This window comes from Nycticebus coucang, chromosome 8 (assembly GCF_027406575.1).
Source record: "Nycticebus coucang isolate mNycCou1 chromosome 8, mNycCou1.pri, whole genome shotgun sequence".
NCBI lineage: Eukaryota > Metazoa > Chordata > Mammalia > Primates > Lorisidae > Nycticebus > Nycticebus coucang.
This window is the reverse complement of record NC_069787.1, coordinates 103,893,948-103,911,855: the sequence shown is the minus strand read 5'-3', so window position 1 is coordinate 103,911,855 and position 17,908 is coordinate 103,893,948. Positions and strand designations below refer to the sequence as shown.

The following is a 17,908-nucleotide window of genomic DNA, read 5'->3' as shown; positions in this document are numbered from 1 at the left end:
TTGCTCAGGTTTATTCATAAGCTAGCTCTTGGCTCACTGCCCCCACTCCTGCACCCTGCCAAGATATACACCCTCAAGAACTTTGTACCAGCCTCATCTGCTTTTGAAATTATTCATTTGATCTGGAACACCTGACCTGCTGCCCCAAAGTGGCTGAAGAGACCAGCTCATGAGGGAGAAAAAAATTCTTTGTAAAGGTGTTGTGGGTCCAGCTAGGTTAGGGCTTAGGGCAAGGAAGCAGCCCCCACACTTTAGCAGATCTAACCTGAAAAGGCTCCCAGCCCAGGCCTGAGACCGAGGAAGTACTCTAATCTCCTTTTACACACTTTACCCAGGACTGCTCACTCTCAGGATGGCCAGTGAGAGCTTCCCTCACTCATTTTCAGAAATCTGTGCCTCCTTCCCGGGACCTGACCCAAAATCAAGGCAGGAAGTCTTACCTTAGTGCCAGACTCCCTCCTCCAGTAGGCCACAAGGAACTCAAACTGGGGCCCCAGCTCTTCCAGCTCAATAACCAGATGGAAGCCATCCTTGGTGACCTCCATCCACGGTGGGGTGAGGATGGCTGTTGGAAAGACAAGGGGAGAGTCAAAGCCAGTCCCAAATAGGACTGATTCCCTGGAACATGATGACAATGTCATACATGGAATCATGCCATCCCCCTAGGGGAAGTAGAGAGCCATATCTTCACAGCACTTGGAAACATGTCCATGAATACTCTCCAGCACTCAGCAGATGCTTAGTAAATGCTTTTTGAATAACAGATGAATGAAAAAACAAACAACAAATACTTACAATTCTCCCTTTTTTAAAAAATCCTTTGGCCAGGTGTGGTGTTCATGCCTGTAATCCTAGCACTATGGGAGGCCAAGGTGGGTGAATTGCCTGAGCTCATAGGTTCAAGACCAGCCTGAGCAAGAGCGAGACCCTGTCTCTAAAAATAGCCGGGAGTTGTGGCAGGTGCCTGTAGTTCCAGCTACTCAGGAGGCTGAGGCAAGAAAATCACTTGAGCCCAGGAGTTTGAGGTTGCTGTGAGCTATAATGCCATAGCACTCTACCCAGGGCAACAAAGTGAGACTCTGTCTCAAAAAAAAAAAAAAAAAATCCCTTAATTATAATGAAGTCCTCTATTCCTTCTCCCAGAGGCACATAAGAAAAGTAATTAAATACTCAAGTAAACATTATCTCTTTCCCTTTTAAAAGTTTATGATCTGTGCCTCTCCCCTCCACCACTTTTTCTTTCTTTCTTTTTTTTTTTCAAATTAATATGAAGATACAATTTTTAGGTTACATTATTCTTACTTCCAGGGTAAAGTTCCATTTGTAGAAGAGCCTCTCACCCAGGGGACATGTTATACCCTCACATCAGGTAAGATCCTTCCTCATTGTCTTCCCCACTCCCCCTTCTACTTCCCTCTACCCCTAAACAACACTATATTAGTGTTTTATTGTTGTTTGTTTGTTTGTTTTTGCGGTTTTTGACCGGGGCTGGGTTTGAACCCACCACCTCTGGCATATGAGGCCAGTGCCCTACTCCTTTGAGCCACAGGTGCCACCCTGTTTTATTGTTCTTATGAGCATGTAATCATTTATATATTTATTTCATATTAGTATGGAGTACATTGTATATTTATTTTTCCACTCTTGTGATACTTTACTAAGAAGAATGTATTTCAACTCCAACCAGGTAAATGTAAAAGATGTAAAGTCTCCATCTTTTTTAATGGCTGAATAGTATTCCATGATATACATATACCATAGTTTATTGATCCATTCATGGGTTGCTGGGCACTTAGGTTGCTTCTATGACTTGGCAATTACAAATTGAGCCACAATAAACATTCTGATGCAAATGTCTTTGTGGTAAAATGAGTTTTGTTCTTCCAGGTAGATACCTAGTAATAGGATTGCAGGATCAAATGGAAGGTCTACTTTTAGATCTTTGAGGATTCTCCATACTTCTCTCCAAAAATGCTGTATTATTTTGCAATCCTACCAGGAGTGTAGAAGTGTTCCCTTCTCTCCACATCCATGCCAGCATCTGATGTTTTGGGACTTTGTGATGTGGGCTAATCTTGCTGGGGTTAGGTGATATCTCAGAGTGGTTTTGATTTGCATATCTCTGATGATTAAAGAAGAGCATTTTTTTATGTGTTTCTTGGCCATTCATCTATTATCCTCAGAGAAGTTTCTGTTCAAATCTCTTGCCCACTTACAGAGAAGATTGTTTGCTCTTTTCTTATTATTTAATTTCAGTTCTCTGTAGATTCTAGTTATCAGGCCTTTGTCAGATTCATAACATGCAAAAGTATTCTCCCATTCCAAAGGCTGTCTATTTGCTTTGTCTGTGTACTCTGAGCTGTACAAAAGCTTTTTAGCTTGAACAAATCCCAGTTATTTATTTTTAGTGTAGTTGCAATTGCTAGGGAGCAATAGCAACTTCCTCATAGTTTTTTCCCAGGCCAATATCTTCAAATGTTTTCCCCACATTCTCTTCTAGAATTTTTATTATTTTGTGTCTTAAATTTAAATCTCTTATCCAACAAGAATCAATTTTTATTAATGGTGAGAGGTGTAGGTCCAGTTTCAGTCTTCTACATGTGGATAAACAGTTCTCCCAGCACCATTTGTTTTTTTTTGTTTGTTTGTTTGTTTTTGTTTTCTTGTTTGTTTGCTTTTGTTTTTTGCAGTTTTGGCCAGGGCTGGGTTTGAACTCACCACCTCCGGCATATGGGGCCAGAGCCCTACTCCTTTGAGCCATAGGAGCTGCCCCAGCACCATTTGTTAAATAAGAATTCTTTTCCCTATTGCATGTTTTTGTTAGACCTAAGGAAGATTAAATAATGATAGGTGGCTGGGTTCATCTCTAGATTGTCTATCCTATTCCATAGATCTATGTCTCTATTTTTGTGCCAGTACCATGCTGTTTTAATCTCTACAGTCTTATAGGATAACCTGAAATCTGGCAGTGTGATGCCTTCAGATTTGTTTTTATTTCTAAGAACTGTATTTGCTCTTCAGAGATTTTTCTGGTTCCATGTTAATTGAAGTACTATTTTTTCAAGTTCTTTGAAGTATGACATTGGTGCTTTTATGGGGATTGCATTAAATCTATAGATTATTTTGGGTAATACGGACATTTTAACAATGTTGATTCTTCCCACCCATGAGCATGGTATATTCTTCCATTTGTTGACATCTGCTATTTCTTTTTTCAAAGTTTCATAATTATCTTCATAGAGATCTTTCATGTCTTTTATTAGATGTATTTCCAGGTATTTCATCTTCATTGATGCTATTGTAAAAGGTCTTTGATTTTATTCTTGGCTTGATGATTGTTGGCATATACAAAAGCTATCAATTTATGGGTACTGATTTTGTATCCCAAGACACTGCTATAGTCCTTGATCACTTCTAAGAGCTTTTTAGTTAACTTCCTGGGGTTTTCCAGGTATAAGATCATGTCACCTGTGAAGAGGGAGTGTTTGATGTCCTCTGTCCCCTTTTGTATTCCTTTGATCTCCTTCTCTTGCCTGATTGCAAAGGCTAGGACTTCAACACTATGTTAAATAGCAGTAGAAACAGTAGGAATCCTTTTCTGGTTCCAGATTTGAGTGGAAATCCTGTCAGTTTTACTCCATTCAATATGATATTGGCTGTGGATTTGCTGTAGATGGCCTCTATCAGCTTAAGGAATGTGCCATCTAACTCTATTGAGTGTTTTTATCATGAGAAGATGCTGAATATTGTCAAAAGCCTTTTCTGCATCAACTGAAAGAATCATATGGTCTTTGTTTTTGATTCTATTTATATGGTGCATTATATTTATAGATTTGCATATGTTGAACCAACCTTGTGTCTCTGGGATAAAACCCAGTTGATCATGGTGTATAACCTTTTTAGTGTGTCATTGTATTATGTTTTCTAATATCTTGTTCAATATTTTTTCATCAATATTTATTAATGATATTGCTCTATAGTTTTCTTTTTTGTTTGGTCCTTTCCTGATTTGGGGATCAGGGTGATATTTGCCTCATAGAATGTGCTGGGGAGGATTTCTTCTTTCTCTATATTTTAGAAAAGTTTATACATTATGGGAACTAGTTTCTCTTTGAAGGTTTGATAGAATTCTGGTGTGAAACCATCTGATCCAGGGCTTTTCTTCTTTGGAAGATTTTGTATAATTGATGCTATTTCAGTACTTGACATTGGTCTAGTTAAGATTTCTAAATCTTTCTGGCAGAGTTTTGGAAGGTATTGTGCTTCCAGATATTGGTCCATCTCCTCTACATTTTCATATTTCATAGAGTTTGTGGTAGTAATTGTTGAGAATCTTTTGCATTTATGCAGTATCTGTTGTTATTTCCCCTTTATCATTTCTGATTGTAGTTATTAGAGATCTTATTTTTCTGTTTCTGGTTAGTCTGGCCAAGGGTTTATCAATTTTATTAATCTTTTGAAAGAACCAACTTTTTATTTTGCTGATCTTCCAAATAATTCTTTTGTTTTCAATTTCATTTAATTCTGCTCTAATTTTGGTTATTTCTTTTCCTATATCAGGTTTTGGATTAGATTGTTTTTCCTTTCCCAGTTGTTCGAGATGGCCCATTATATTGTTGACTTGCTCTCTTTCTGTTTTCTTAAACAGAATGGGAAGGCATCTAATGCTATAAATTTCCTTCTGAAGACTGCCTTTGCAGTATCCCACAGGTTTTAATAGTTTGTGGCTTCATTATCATTTTGTTCCACAAATCTAATGACCTCCTTCTTGATCTTGTCTATGACCCAGCTATCATTCAGCATAAGGTTATTTAGTTTCCATGATTTTATTTGAGTACGAAGATTTCTGTTGCTGTTTAGTTCAACTTTTATTCCATGATGGTCTGAGAAGATACAGGGGATAACTTCCATTCTTTTGAATTTGTTGAGGTTAGCCTTGTGACCTCAGATATGGAAGATCTAATTTTGGAAGATTATTTGTAGGTTAATGAGACAAATGTGTATTCAGTTTTGTTAGGAAATGTTCTATAAACGTCTGTTAAGTCCATTTGTTCTAGGGTCTTGTTTAAATCTATTATCTCTTCGTTTAGTTTCTGCTTGGAGGATCTGTCCAGGACTGCCAATGGGGTGTTAAAATCTCCAACTATTATAGTGTAGAAAATATCATATCATTCATATCAGTCAGAGTTTGTTTTATAAATCAAGGAGCATTCAGATAGGATGCATAGATGTTAACTATTGAAATCTCTTTGTATTGTATGTTTCCCTTGACCAGTATGTAGCGTCTGTCTTTGTCGTTCTTTATTTTTGTTGGTTTGATTCCAATTGTATCTGCAAACAAGATTGCAACCCCAGCTTTCTTCTGCTTTTCATTTGCCTTGAATACTGTTGCCCATCCCTTCACCCTGAGTTTTGTTTTATCCTTTGAGGTAAGGTGAGTTTCAACAGATATCTGGCCTGAGTTTTTGTATCCAGTCAGCCAACCTATGCCTCTTTAAAGGAGAGTTCAAACCATTTACATTAATTGAAGAGAATTGAGAGATGTGGCAGACTTTTGGTCATCTTGTTTTTCAGAAGTCCAGAGCTTAATTTTATCCCTGTCACCATTGCAGAAGCTAGGCTTTGTTCTTTAATTTCTGGGTCGGTTTACTTTGGTGAGGTTAGCCTTGTGACCTAAGGTCACCACTTGTCTGCCTTTGTCAGTGCTGTGGACCCTCCTGTTGATCGTTATGAAGAATGGGTCTGAGTATTTGCTGTAGAGCTGGTCTAGTCATGGCAAATTTCCTCAGCATGTCAATGAAGTATTTGATTTCTCTATCACAAATGAAACTCAGTTTAGCAGGGTATAGGATCCTAGGCTTGAAATTGTTGTGTTTAACCCAGCCCCGGCCAAAAAAAAAAACAAGGTTGAAGGTTGATGACCATCGTCTTCCAGCTTGGAAGTTTTGGCTGAAAGATCTGCAGTCATCCTGATACTTTTCCCTTTGTAAGCAATACTTTTCTTACTCCTGGATGCTTGCAAAAGTTTCTCCTTCATATTAACATTGGCAAAATTAATTACAATGTGTCTCGGAGATGCTTTGTTTGGATTGAGTCATGCTGGAGTTCTGAAACTATCTACTATCTGAATTTCTGTGTCTCTTGCAATACTTGGGAAGTTCTCCACTATAACGTCTTGGAGCAGAGAATTTGTGCCTTTGGGACCATCCTTTTCTCCTTTGGGAATCCCTATAATTCAGATGTTAGATTTCTTGGAATGATCCCATAACTTTCTCAGGGAATATTCTGTTCTTGTTCTCCATTTTTCTGCCTATTTGAATGCTTGGGATAAGTTCAAAAGTCTTATCTTCTTTATCTGAGTTTCTTTCTTTGCTGTTCAACTGTATTTCTAAGGAACTCTACTGCACTTTGAAGCTCCTCAGATACCTTTTTTCAATTCCTTAAGCTCTGCTATATCTTTCCTCAATATGTCCATATCCTTAGTGACACTGTCTTGAATTCATTAATTTCTTGAGACAACTCTGAACTATTTTTTGGTTCTCTATTTCCATCTTTTCTTCCATTCCAATTATCTTATTTTCCATCCATATTCTTACTTCTATTTCTGACATTTTAGCAATTTCTCTGTGTATGGAATTTTCTGTTGTATTTTCTTTGGCATCCCCAGGGGGAGTTGATCTGCTCTGATTTTTCCTGTTGCCAGAGTTCTTCTGCTAATTCCTCCTCATGAGTATTTTCAGCTTCTTCCTCTCTTTATTTTTTTAATATGTGAATTATACATTTTTAGCTGAATTGATAGGTTGTCCCTGATGAGTCCACTCCTCACTGTTGCAATGCCACCACAGCACTGACAAAGGCAGACAAGCAGTGAATCTGGAGCCCCAGACCGTGTCTCTAGGGGGGACAAGAATCAGTAGACAGCACTGGCCCAGAGTTCCAGTCAAAGTTGCTCTGCCAGTGTTGGTCTGCCCACCAAATCAATCCCATGAGGCTGCCCCATTGACAGCAACACAGAATTCAGGAGAGATGCTTATGTGCTTGGCACTTCCCAGCCAATCAAGCTCAAAGGGCCACAGCTCTATGGAAAGCGTAGGCCCAAAGCTCAGACAAAGTCAGTCAGGCACCAGGCACTTCCTCCCCAGTCAAGTTCAGGGGACTGCCACCCAGTGGGGATGCAAGTCTAAAGTTCAGATAAGAGTCACTCAGGCACCAGGCACAACCCACTCAACTGAGCTCAGAGAGTGTCCACCCAGTAGAGAGTGCTAATCCAAAGTTCAGTCCAAAGTCACTTAAACCCAGGCCCACCCACCCAATCGAGCTCAGAGAGCCCCTCCTGGCAGAGGCCAGAAGTCCAAAATTCAGTCCAAAGTCACTTAAACACTGGCCCACCTACCCAGTCAAGCTCAGAAAGCCATTCCTGGCAGAAGGGGCAAGTCCAAAGTTCAGTCAAAAGCCAAAGTCATTTAAGCACTGGCTGCACCCACCCAATGGAGCTCAGAGGTTGTCCTGTTGTTTTTCTTCCACTTTCTTGTTTTTGCCACTTGATTCAGCCTGGGTGATGCATTCTTCACACAGTCCTCTCAGTGTGGAGCTCCTCACATTTGTCTTCCATCCATTTCAGTCCAATATCTCTCTCTTTGGGTACAAGCCTCTGGCAAAAGCTGCTTCTTGTCAGCCATCTTCCCACAATACCTGCCTCTACCACTTTTTACAGCAGAAATTGCTTCTCACGTTGGCTCCTCTAAGTGAGCAGATGCTGTTTCTTAATACTTGCCAAATACCTGTGTGAGTACATGTCTATACTGAGCATAATCAGGCCCAGTCTTTGCCCCCGAGGAACAAATACACTTATTAGGGGCATGTGCGTCTCTACAGCTCACACAGGTCAGTGGCATGTACTGGCTACTGATGTCTTTCAAACATCCTATTTTCATCTCATATCTTGACAAAGAGATATAGGCAATTCAGAGGCTTTTTATAAATTCTGATCATCAATTCTTGAAATTACAGCATGAGAACAAACATCATATTTCATATTGTTGGGTCCCAAATACAGAGGCCTGCAGTCCCTGTAGATACTTTCCCATCAGCAAGCCAAGAACAAAAGAGCCACACAGGCAGTCTATTCTCCCTGCCTACTGAAGATGGAGCCATGCCAGAAGGGCTTAGCTTGGGACATAGGGTAGGATGTGTTCTGGGCTAAACTCTCAGGCACTGGGGTCAGTGGACATTCAGTAGAAAAGCAGTTCCTGGAGGGAGTTTTCAGAGAGCAAACCACTTGCCCATCAACCTCATCAGGGAAGAGTGTATGCCTGGTCTTTGGAGAGCTACCCCAATAGGGAACAGGAGGACTTGGGACTCCAGAACCAATTGTGCAAAATACACCTAGTTCAGAGGCTTCAGCTTCATATGACCACACTGCACCACTAGCACTACCTCTGACATACCTCCCAGGGGAACAGATGTTTGACTCTTTCACTTTTAAACAGGTACGATTAGATTAGGTCCTCTGATCATCATCTTTATTGAGAATAGAAAGAGAGAATATAATCTAAACTTAGCGCCAGTTCAGAGAATTGTTTGACGGTGTTGGGGCAGGAACCTCTAGCCTGTGCACTCTGCATATTTTTTAATACCTCACTTAATCCACCCAGTTAAATATCATTTCTGTTGTACAGAGAGGTTAAGTGGTGTGCCCAGAGTCATATAGTTAATGACCAAAATTTGAGCTTATAGCTTTTTTTGGCTTCTAACCTCCCCTGTGTGGGGTGTTTGGCCTCTATAGCAGTGGATCTCAACCCTGGCTATACATGAGAATAACTTGGGGGAGAATTTTAAACTCCCAATGAACAGGACGTACTCAGATCATTTAAATCAGACTTTCAGTGTAGAGGCCCCAGACGTAAGTGGTTCTAAAGTGCAGTTGAGGTTTAAAGTGCAATTGAGGATCTTCTACTTTTAAAGGGAAACCTTGAGCTCGACAAGGTTTCCCTTTAAAAGTAGGAGATCATTTTCAAGAAAGCCTTAAAAGAAGATTGTTCACATGTCTGGGGAGAAGTCAGAGTGGCCTTTTTCAAGTGAAAAAAGACAGACTTAATACCCTTATATTCCAGCCCATCTGCTGGGATTACACAGGGCCACTCTACCTTCTGTGCCAGTACAGAGCCTCCGGTTCCTCGGCACCCCCTGCAGCAAGTCCATTTCCTGTTTATACTGGCCTTTTTAACCAAAAGGTATTACTGCACACCCGCCCACATAGTTTTGTAGGCACTCCCTTATCTAGATCTGACCTTCCGACATAGCTGCCAGGGCCCAGCAATGATCTTGTATGGAGCCCAGTGCTCCCAGAGCCAGAGGAAAGTGGTGTTAATAGCTGATCCAGCACTGCAGGCAGGGGCAGAGCTGCAGTGCCCTGCCCTGACTGATCCTTAGGCTCCCCAGGATCCTACACTGCCATCCTGCCACTTTAATTAAATCCTTCTGGTGCCTGAGAAGGAGGCCAGGGCAGCGGAGCCCACATTCTGCACCAAAATTCCTATTGCTATCCCATTCTGACAGCCCTATTCCAGCTCCACTACTTCCCTCCTCTGCCCTCTGGCTTTCAGCTCTGGGCATCCCTAGGGCTACAATAGTAATAATACCTACCAATAGTTGAGCACTCTGTTAGGACAGCTCTGCACTGAGCATTTACGCACTGCATGTCATGCATCCTCAACAACTATTCAGTGAGACAAATTGTTGCCCCTCTTACTGATGAGGAGGCAGGGACTCAGCTATAAAGTGGCTGAGCTGGGATTTGAACCCCATCTGTCTGATCCATAGGACCAACTTCCCCTTCAAAATTATCTTCCCCTTCCACAGCCTCTTCCAGCTTGGTCTCTCCCCACCTTCTAACTCTCCTGATTTCTACTGAATATCATACATTCCTCAGCGACCTTTGATTCACCCTGTACAGGAGAGGCTGCCTCAAATCTTCCTCCATCCACACCCATAGCAAAGGATCTTCTGTCACATCAGGAAAATAGAGGCCAATGAAGGCTCTTTTCTTCCCTTTCCTAGAGCTCCAAACACATTCTCACCTATGCCTGTCTCAGAGTAGGAGCTGCTCACTCCTTCCCACCACCATGCAATCCTCCACCCCAGTAGCCAGACAGTCATCTCCTCCATTCCATAAAGCTACTTTCTCAAGGGCTTCTTGGGAGCTGTTCTATTCTCCTTTCCATGACCCTCCAACTGTATAGCCCTGCTTGGTGCCCTTTCCTCTATCTACAATTTCAACTCTGAGGTTTCCCAAGACCCTGTCCTCTCTTTATCCCGCATATCTTGTCCCTACACAATCTCATCCATGCCCAAGCCTTTAGCTATTAACCGTGTGTTGTATGTCTTGCTTGACTTCTCTGAACCCCAAGGGCTTGTTTTCCAAATGCCAATGACATGAAATCTTGCAGAAACCTCAGTCTCAAAGACCACAAAGCCAGAGATATCTCCATTCCTTAAGACCAGTTGCTTCTCCTGGGTTCACTGGGCACCATCATTATCTCTCCCCTCTTATCCCCCAACAACTGGTCCCCAAGCTCTGTCCTTTCTAACTATGCCATGTTTTTGGATTTGTTCTCTCCCACTCCTGGGTCAGAACCCCCTTGGCTCAGTAGGAGAGTTATGGCCCCCTCCTCACTCTTCCCCTGCTCTGTAGCCTTACCCTACAGCAGTTCACTTCCCACACAGCAGCCATAGTGATTGTTCTAGAAGACAGAACAATCTTCTGGTCTAGACCCTGCCCTCCTCCACAACTGTCCTCTACTGATTTGATCAAGCTTCATGTCAAGGCCCCTCTCCATGTGATCAGCTACTTACCTATCCCCTGCCCAGCCAGCCCTTGCCTTGCTGATCCCCAAATACACACATCCTTCTACACTGGCCATGCCTGCACTCAGCCATATTCTCTGCCTATCTGGATTCTTCTCCTACTTCTTTCTCAATCCTTTTCCAGGTACTATTGCAATAGAAGTTATTGCTTTCCCATACAGACCATAAAAGGAGTTTGTGGTGGCTCTGTTAAATGTATAGGTCCTTTTACACAGTGAAGCTGTTCCCACAGGCAGTGAATATGGAGTTAATGATGTACTGGATAGGAGATAGAATTAGATTTATAGAGGCATAATCAGGATAGAAAGCAGCAGTTCTGGCACCATCTCCCCACCTCCAGAACAGCTTTTCTTCAAGATCCCCACATTCAGCATCCCCACCACAGTCACGAATGACTTCCTAAGTCAAAGGGCATGAGAGAGAAAATATGTGAAAAGCATATTTCAAATGTACCAGTAAGGGGTGTTTGTATTCAAAATATTCTGGCTTTGCAAAACTATTTTGATTCTAAAAGGAATCCCAAAAGACTAATAAGTGAACGTGGTTCCTAAAAGGGAGGCTGCTGGGGAATGAGAAGAGAAGTGCCTTACTTGAGTTTCTGTTGAAGAGGTGTGGCAGGGTGCTCCAGGCTGAGGTTTGTGAGCCAAGTAGGGCCCTGACACGGAGACTGTATGGTACAGTGGCTGTGATATCATCAGTGAGATCACATTCAGTCCCCTCGGTGAGTGAGCACCAGCTACTGGGGATCCAGATGTCACTCATGTACAGTCTCTCATACTCCCTGGCAAAGGAGAGGAAAGAACAAAGTCACACCAGCCCTTTGGTCCAGGCTCAATGATGATTGCCAGTAATGGCATTCATTCTCCTACTTTTTATAGGTTAGCAAAATAAGCATTTTCTTTCTTTCTTTTATTTTTTTATTTATTTTTTTTTTTTGCCGTTTTGGTCAGGGCTGAGTTTGAAATTGCCACCTCTGGTATGTGGGGCCGGCACCCTACTCCTTTGAACCATAGGCGCTGCCCCCAAACAAGCATTTTCTTTATACCCCTGTTCCTCCATGATCTCCCTCACCAACCATCCATTCTCCCTTACTCCTTTGCTTACCACATGGGGAGGCATAAACCTCAATTTGTCCAGATACCTTCATCTCCCCTCACTACCCTAATCTCAGTCACCATTGTTCCTTGCCTTTCTGTGGTTGCCCAGCTTGCACTTCTGCCATCCTTTGAATCATTCGTCATTCACTTCTCTCCTTAATGGCTTCCTATAGCACATAGAATGGAGTCCAAAAACTTTCTCATGGCCTGCAAGACTCTTTGCCTGATCTCTCACTCCCTCCTAAGCATGATGTTCTCCCCACACTGGTTAGTCCTCCAAAATGCTGAGTTCTTTTTGCCTTAAGACTTCTTTTAACTACCCATTCTGTCTCAAATGCTCTGCTCTGCTGGCTCCTCGTGTCCTTCAGATATGGTGTAAATATCACCTAATATCACCCATAGCATTAGCCTTTCAGATTCCTTCTAGCACTGATCACTATTTGAAATCTCCTAGAACTGTGAAGCTCAATAGAAAACTTCTGTGATGATGAAAATGTTCCAGAGCAATGATGTTCACTATGGTAGCCACATGTGGCTATTGAACACTTCAAATGGGACGAGGAGATAAACATTTTGATTAATTTAAATTAAAATAGCCACCTGTGGCTAATGGCTACCGCATTGGAGAATGCAGACCAAGTATATTTACTGTCTGTCTCCTCTTCTAGATGTAAGGTCCCAATATCCAAAAAATTTGTCAACTGTATCCCTGAGTCTGGAAGAATGTCTACATATGTAGGTGTTAAGTTTATTAATGAAATACATCGAGCAGCTTCTATGTCCCTGTCACTCCTCAACAGCAGCAAGCATCTGGATACCTGTAGAAGACCAGAGCTCTTTGTTGGCCCCAGGTCTTGTTGACCTTTAGGGTCATGGTTTGTTTTAGCTTCTATGTATAAGTTCTATGTATAAGTTCCTTGTCAGGAAACCTGAGGCCACCCCCAGCTCCCAAAACTCTGAGTCTTCAAGGGTTTATCCATTTTAAGTTAGAGACAAATTAATTAAACAGGTAACTCACTATTGAAAAGAAGCTCCACGAAAATGTGTTTATATACATTTGTGTTCCCAAAGAACCCACTGTCAAAGCCAAGGGATAATTTCCCTTTTTCCTTCAACTCTCTCAATGCCCATGCACACAGAAGGGGCACTTTGTGGGACGTAATCTACTCCTGGACTCACAAAGCCTCCTTGGGCTGAGGAGGAAGGGCTGTGCTTTCAGGAACCAACTGCTAGCTAAGGGAGAAAAACTGTTTTAAAAAAACAAACTCACCCCTGGTACTCAACAGAGTAGTACACTGTTTCTCCAGGCACAATCACTGGGCTCCACATCATAAAATGTTTCATGTTGGTTGAATGTACAGAGAGGTTCCAAGGGGCAGGCAGAATGGCCACTCCATCTGGGATCAAGGCAGATAGACAGGTTGACAGGCAGGCTTGTAGTGGGAGGAATGCACAGTTTCAAATTAGTGTCTAAAGAAAGGCATCATGTGTTTTTGAACCAGAAACAATGCTAAAACTTTTCTGTATCATTGTTATCATGCCTTTGATAATAAAGTGGCATATTAATATTATTAATAGTGACTAATATTTATTGGGCACTTACCATGTTCCATCTAGGTCATGTCCTAGAACAGTAACATGATTTATCTCATTTAATCCTCAAGGGCATACTGGGAGGTAAAGACCATTAGTTTCTGTGCTCTACATATGAGAAAATTTAGGCACATTATGTATGGCCCTTTTTAAAAAAAATCACTTATGACTCTTACATCAGATTGATGTAGATCTGGGCCTTAACTCTAACTCTGCCACTTACTATGTGACCTTAAGCAAGTTGCATAACCCTGATCCTCCCACCCCTTCATATTAGGCTCCTATCAGCTTCTCATCACCTCCTTCTCCTCCTACTGCCATCCTCAGATACCAAACGTATCGCCTCATGTCCTCCCACAAGGTGCAATGGAGCATCAGCTCCCAGGTGGGAAGTATGGGGTCAGGTCTGCCATGGACAGAATCCAGTCAAGAGGGGCACCAAGCCAGCTCTGGGACTCTGCTATGGTCTTTCTCTTCCTCTCTTCACACATTCTTCTTTTAATGCCCAGCACTTGCCTCCTTTTGTTGTTTCAGTCATAGGCCTAGGACGTGGTCTAGATAGAACATGGACAGCAGGGTGGGGGTGGGGCTGTGACCCTCATTCAGAACTTTTCATTTCTGTGCCTGTCTCCAGATTGGCACCTGCTGTTTGCTATCAAGCCCTGTAATCACAAGGGATTGGAGAGCTGCTAGGGATGCCCAACCTGATTCCTCTGCCTCTTCTCTAATGTGGGGACCCTGGTGGTATACCTCCCTCTCCTCCTCAGCATCCATTACATTAAAAACCACCTGAGGCACCCACATAGGAGGCTTCCTGATGCCCCCGCCCCTAACCTTGAAGTTGTGTAAGAGAAAGAAAAGGGCCAGCTGAGGGGTAGGATGGTATGAGAGGGCAGGGAATGGTTCCCTCTGACACCTGTCCTCAAGTAAAGTAAAAAATATTTTCTAGTCAGCTACTTGGGGACTATAAAGTTATATAAATACAAAGCCACATTTTATGATTAATTAGATTAATTACACTATGATTAAATTATATAGTAATAGAATTAATAAAGATAATTTAATTATATATTTTTTGGCAACAGAGTCTCACTTTGTGCCCTGGTTAGAATGCCATGACTCCTACCTCACAGCAACCTCAAACTCTTGGGCTTGAGCAATCCCCTTGCCTCAGCCTCCTGAGTAGCTGGGACTACAGTCACCTAGCTAGTTTTTTGTTTTTTGGTTTTTTTTTAGTGTAATTGTATAATTTAAAAGATGTCATAAACAAAATCTCCAGGCCCATATGCTTTCACTGGAGAATTCTGTGAAACGTTTAAAGGAGAATTATCATCAACTTTACATAAATCACTTGTAAAACAAAGAAGAGGAAATAATTCTTTCCAACTTTAGAGTCTAGTAGTATCCTGATACCAAAATCAGACAAAGACTGTATAAACTACAGATCAATATATCTTATTAACTTGGATATAAAAATCTTCAACAAAATATCATCAATACAAATCCAATAGTGTACAAAAAGAATTACACTCATGAAAAAGTGCGATTTGTTCCAGGTATCCAAGGTTGGTGCAATAAAGAAAGCAAAAGAAGTACAGATTAAATTCCCCCTCTATGCAGATGACATAATATCAATATACTGGAAGATCCCATGGAATCTACAAAAAAAACTTCTAAAACTAATAAGTGAGTGCAGTGAGTTCACAGGGGAAAATTTAAATGTAAAAATTAATGGTATTTCTATATGTTAGCAATAAACACATATGCAGAAATTAAAATTATTATCACTAAAAAAGTATAAATCTAACAAAATATATCCAGAATTTATATGGGGGAAAACTCCATAATGCTGACAGAAATTGAAGAAGATCTAAATAAATGGAAAGACATAATTTGTTCATGAGTTGGAAAATTCAACATAAATAAGATGACAATTCTCCCTGAAACTGATATACACATTTCGGACAATTCCTATCAGAATCCCAGCAAGTTTTTTTTGATAGGATAGATCAGCTTTTTCTAAACTGAATAAGAAAAGTCAAAGGAACTAGACTAACTAATAACCTCAAAAAGAATGGGAAAAAAAGAATAAACGTAGAGGAATCAATCTACTCAACTCCAAGACCTTCAGTAATTAAGATTGTGTAGTATTGGCAAAGAGAAAGACATGGATCAATGGAACAGACTAGAGATCTCAGAAACAGATCTACCTAAAAGTGCTCAACTGCTTCTGACAAAGGCATAAAAGCAATCCAATGAAGGATAGCCTTTTCAATAAATAATACTGGAACATTTGCAAGCAAAAAAGAAAGAAAGAAAAGAAAGTCAATCTAAACCTCATACCTTATGTAACAACTCAAAATGGATAACAGACTTAATGTAAAATGTAAAACTCTTAAGACAAAACATAGGAGAAAATCTTTAGGGCTAGACAAAACTTTCTTAGATTTGACACCAAAAGCAAGTTTCATAAAAGAAAAAAAATTGTCATTAGGCTTCATCAAAATTAAAAACCTTTGCTGTGCAAAAGAACCTGTTAAGAGAATGAGAAGAGAAGCCACAGAGCAGGAAAACATACTTGCAAACCACCATCTCACAAAGAACCATTTTCACTAGTATCTAGAATATATAAAAATCTCAAACTCAACAGTAGAATAATCAATCTATTATAATTAGAAAATGGGCAAAAGACATTTCATTGATTTCACCCTTCACCCAGCTTCCCCCAATGCTAATATCTTATGCAACCATGACACATTTGTCAAAACTAAGGAACCAACATTGGTATAGAAGGCAAATAAGCCCATGAAAAGATGTTCAGCACCATTAGCTGTTAGAGAAATGCAAATTGAAACCACAATGAGCTAGCACTACACACCTATTAGAATGGCTAGTTTGTTTGCTTTTTTAATGAGAAAACCAAATGCTAGCAAGCATGCAGAGAAAGCAGATTGTTTGTATCTCATTGGTAGGAATGTAAAATGTTACATTCACTCTGGTAAGTAGTGTGACAGTTTCTTGTCAAACATGTAGTTACTATATATTCTAGCAATTGCATTCTTAAAAATTTGTCCCTGATATGGCGGGTGCCTATAGTCCCAGCTGCTCGGGAGGCTGAGGCAAGAGAATCGCGTAAGCCCAAGAGTTAGAGGTTGCTGTGAGCCGTGTGACGCCACGGCACTCTACCCGAGGACGGTACAGTGAGACTCTGTCTCTACAAAAAATATATATATATATATTTGTCCCTGATAAATGACAATTTATGTCACAAAAGACCTGCACATGGATGTTCCTAGTCAAACTGGAATAGGCCCAGATGTTCTTCAACTGGTGAATGGTTAAATAAACTGTGGTAGGGGCCATGAGCAAAGGTGGCCCCCTACCACAAGTGGCCATTAGAATCTGGAAATGGCATGGAAACAGCTTCTTCCCTAAACATTTGGGAAGGAATACAGTCCTGCCCACACCTGGATGCCAGTCCAGTGAAATGGTGAACAGATTAGCTGTATTTTGAAATAATTTCAAACTTACAGAGGAGTTGCAAAGTAATACAGGGAGCTCACATATACATACTCAGCCTCATAATGTAATTATGAAAACTAAGATATTAATATTGATAATATATTATTAACTAAGCTTCAGTGTTTACTCAACTTTCACCAGTTTTTCCCCTAGTTCTCTTTTCTCTCCCCAAGAACAAATTCAAGATTCCACGTTTAGTGGTCATAGTTGGTCTCCTCCAATCTGTTCTTAGTCTATCTTTGTGTTTCATGACCTTGACACTGTCGAAGTCCTGGTCAGTTGTTTTGTGAAATGTTTCTCAGTTTGTTTTTTTCTGGTGTTTTTACAAACTTTGAGGTTATATGTTTTTGCCATGTACTTACAGGAGCAAGTGATGTCAATATGTCTGATTACTAGTGATGCTAATCACCTTGATCATTTGGTTAAGGTACTGTCTCCACTGTAAAGCTATCATTTCTCCTTCATATTATAGCCTTGGGGGAGACTTGAGACTATGCAAATATCTTGTTTCTACTCAAACTTTCACCCATTAATTTTAATATCCATTGGTGGATATTTCTTCTAACAATTATTGCTATGATGTTCTAATAGTGACTTTTTTATTTAATTGATTTCTTCTCTAAGGAAAAGCTATTCTTTCTCTACTATTTATTAATTTGTTCAATTACTTATATCAGTATGGACTCATGGATATTTATTTTATTCCACAGTTTAAGTGCAACACTATTGTTATTTATTTCACTATTCAAATTGTTCCAAGTTTGGCGAAGGAGAATTCTTTCAAATTGATGTCTGTGTTCTTTTAACTTGCTCTCATCCTCTTTTTTCAA

At 40.6% G+C, this 17,908-nt stretch overlaps 1 protein-coding gene across 8 annotated transcripts in view; it reads right to left on the bottom strand.

The window, feature by feature from the left end:
* Positions 1-17,908, bottom strand: part of IL20RB (interleukin 20 receptor subunit beta) — a 45,573-nt gene that overhangs the window by 24,017 nt on the left and 3,648 nt on the right. For 6 of the 8 annotated variants that reach the window (XR_008381608.1, XM_053599304.1, XM_053599303.1 and 3 more), the window contains exons 2-4: positions 13,234-13,396; positions 11,457-11,647; positions 441-565 (exon numbers count right to left, since the gene is read on the bottom strand). Coding sequence is in view for 7 of the 8 variants with exons in the window: in XM_053599304.1 (XP_053455279.1) it covers positions 441-565; positions 11,457-11,647; positions 13,234-13,396 (479 nt within the window). In the remaining variant the exon portion in view is untranslated. The remainder of the gene's footprint in view (positions 1-440; positions 566-11,456; positions 11,648-13,233; positions 13,397-17,908) is intronic. The other 2 variants (XM_053599305.1, XM_053599309.1) reach the window with 1 other exon arrangement.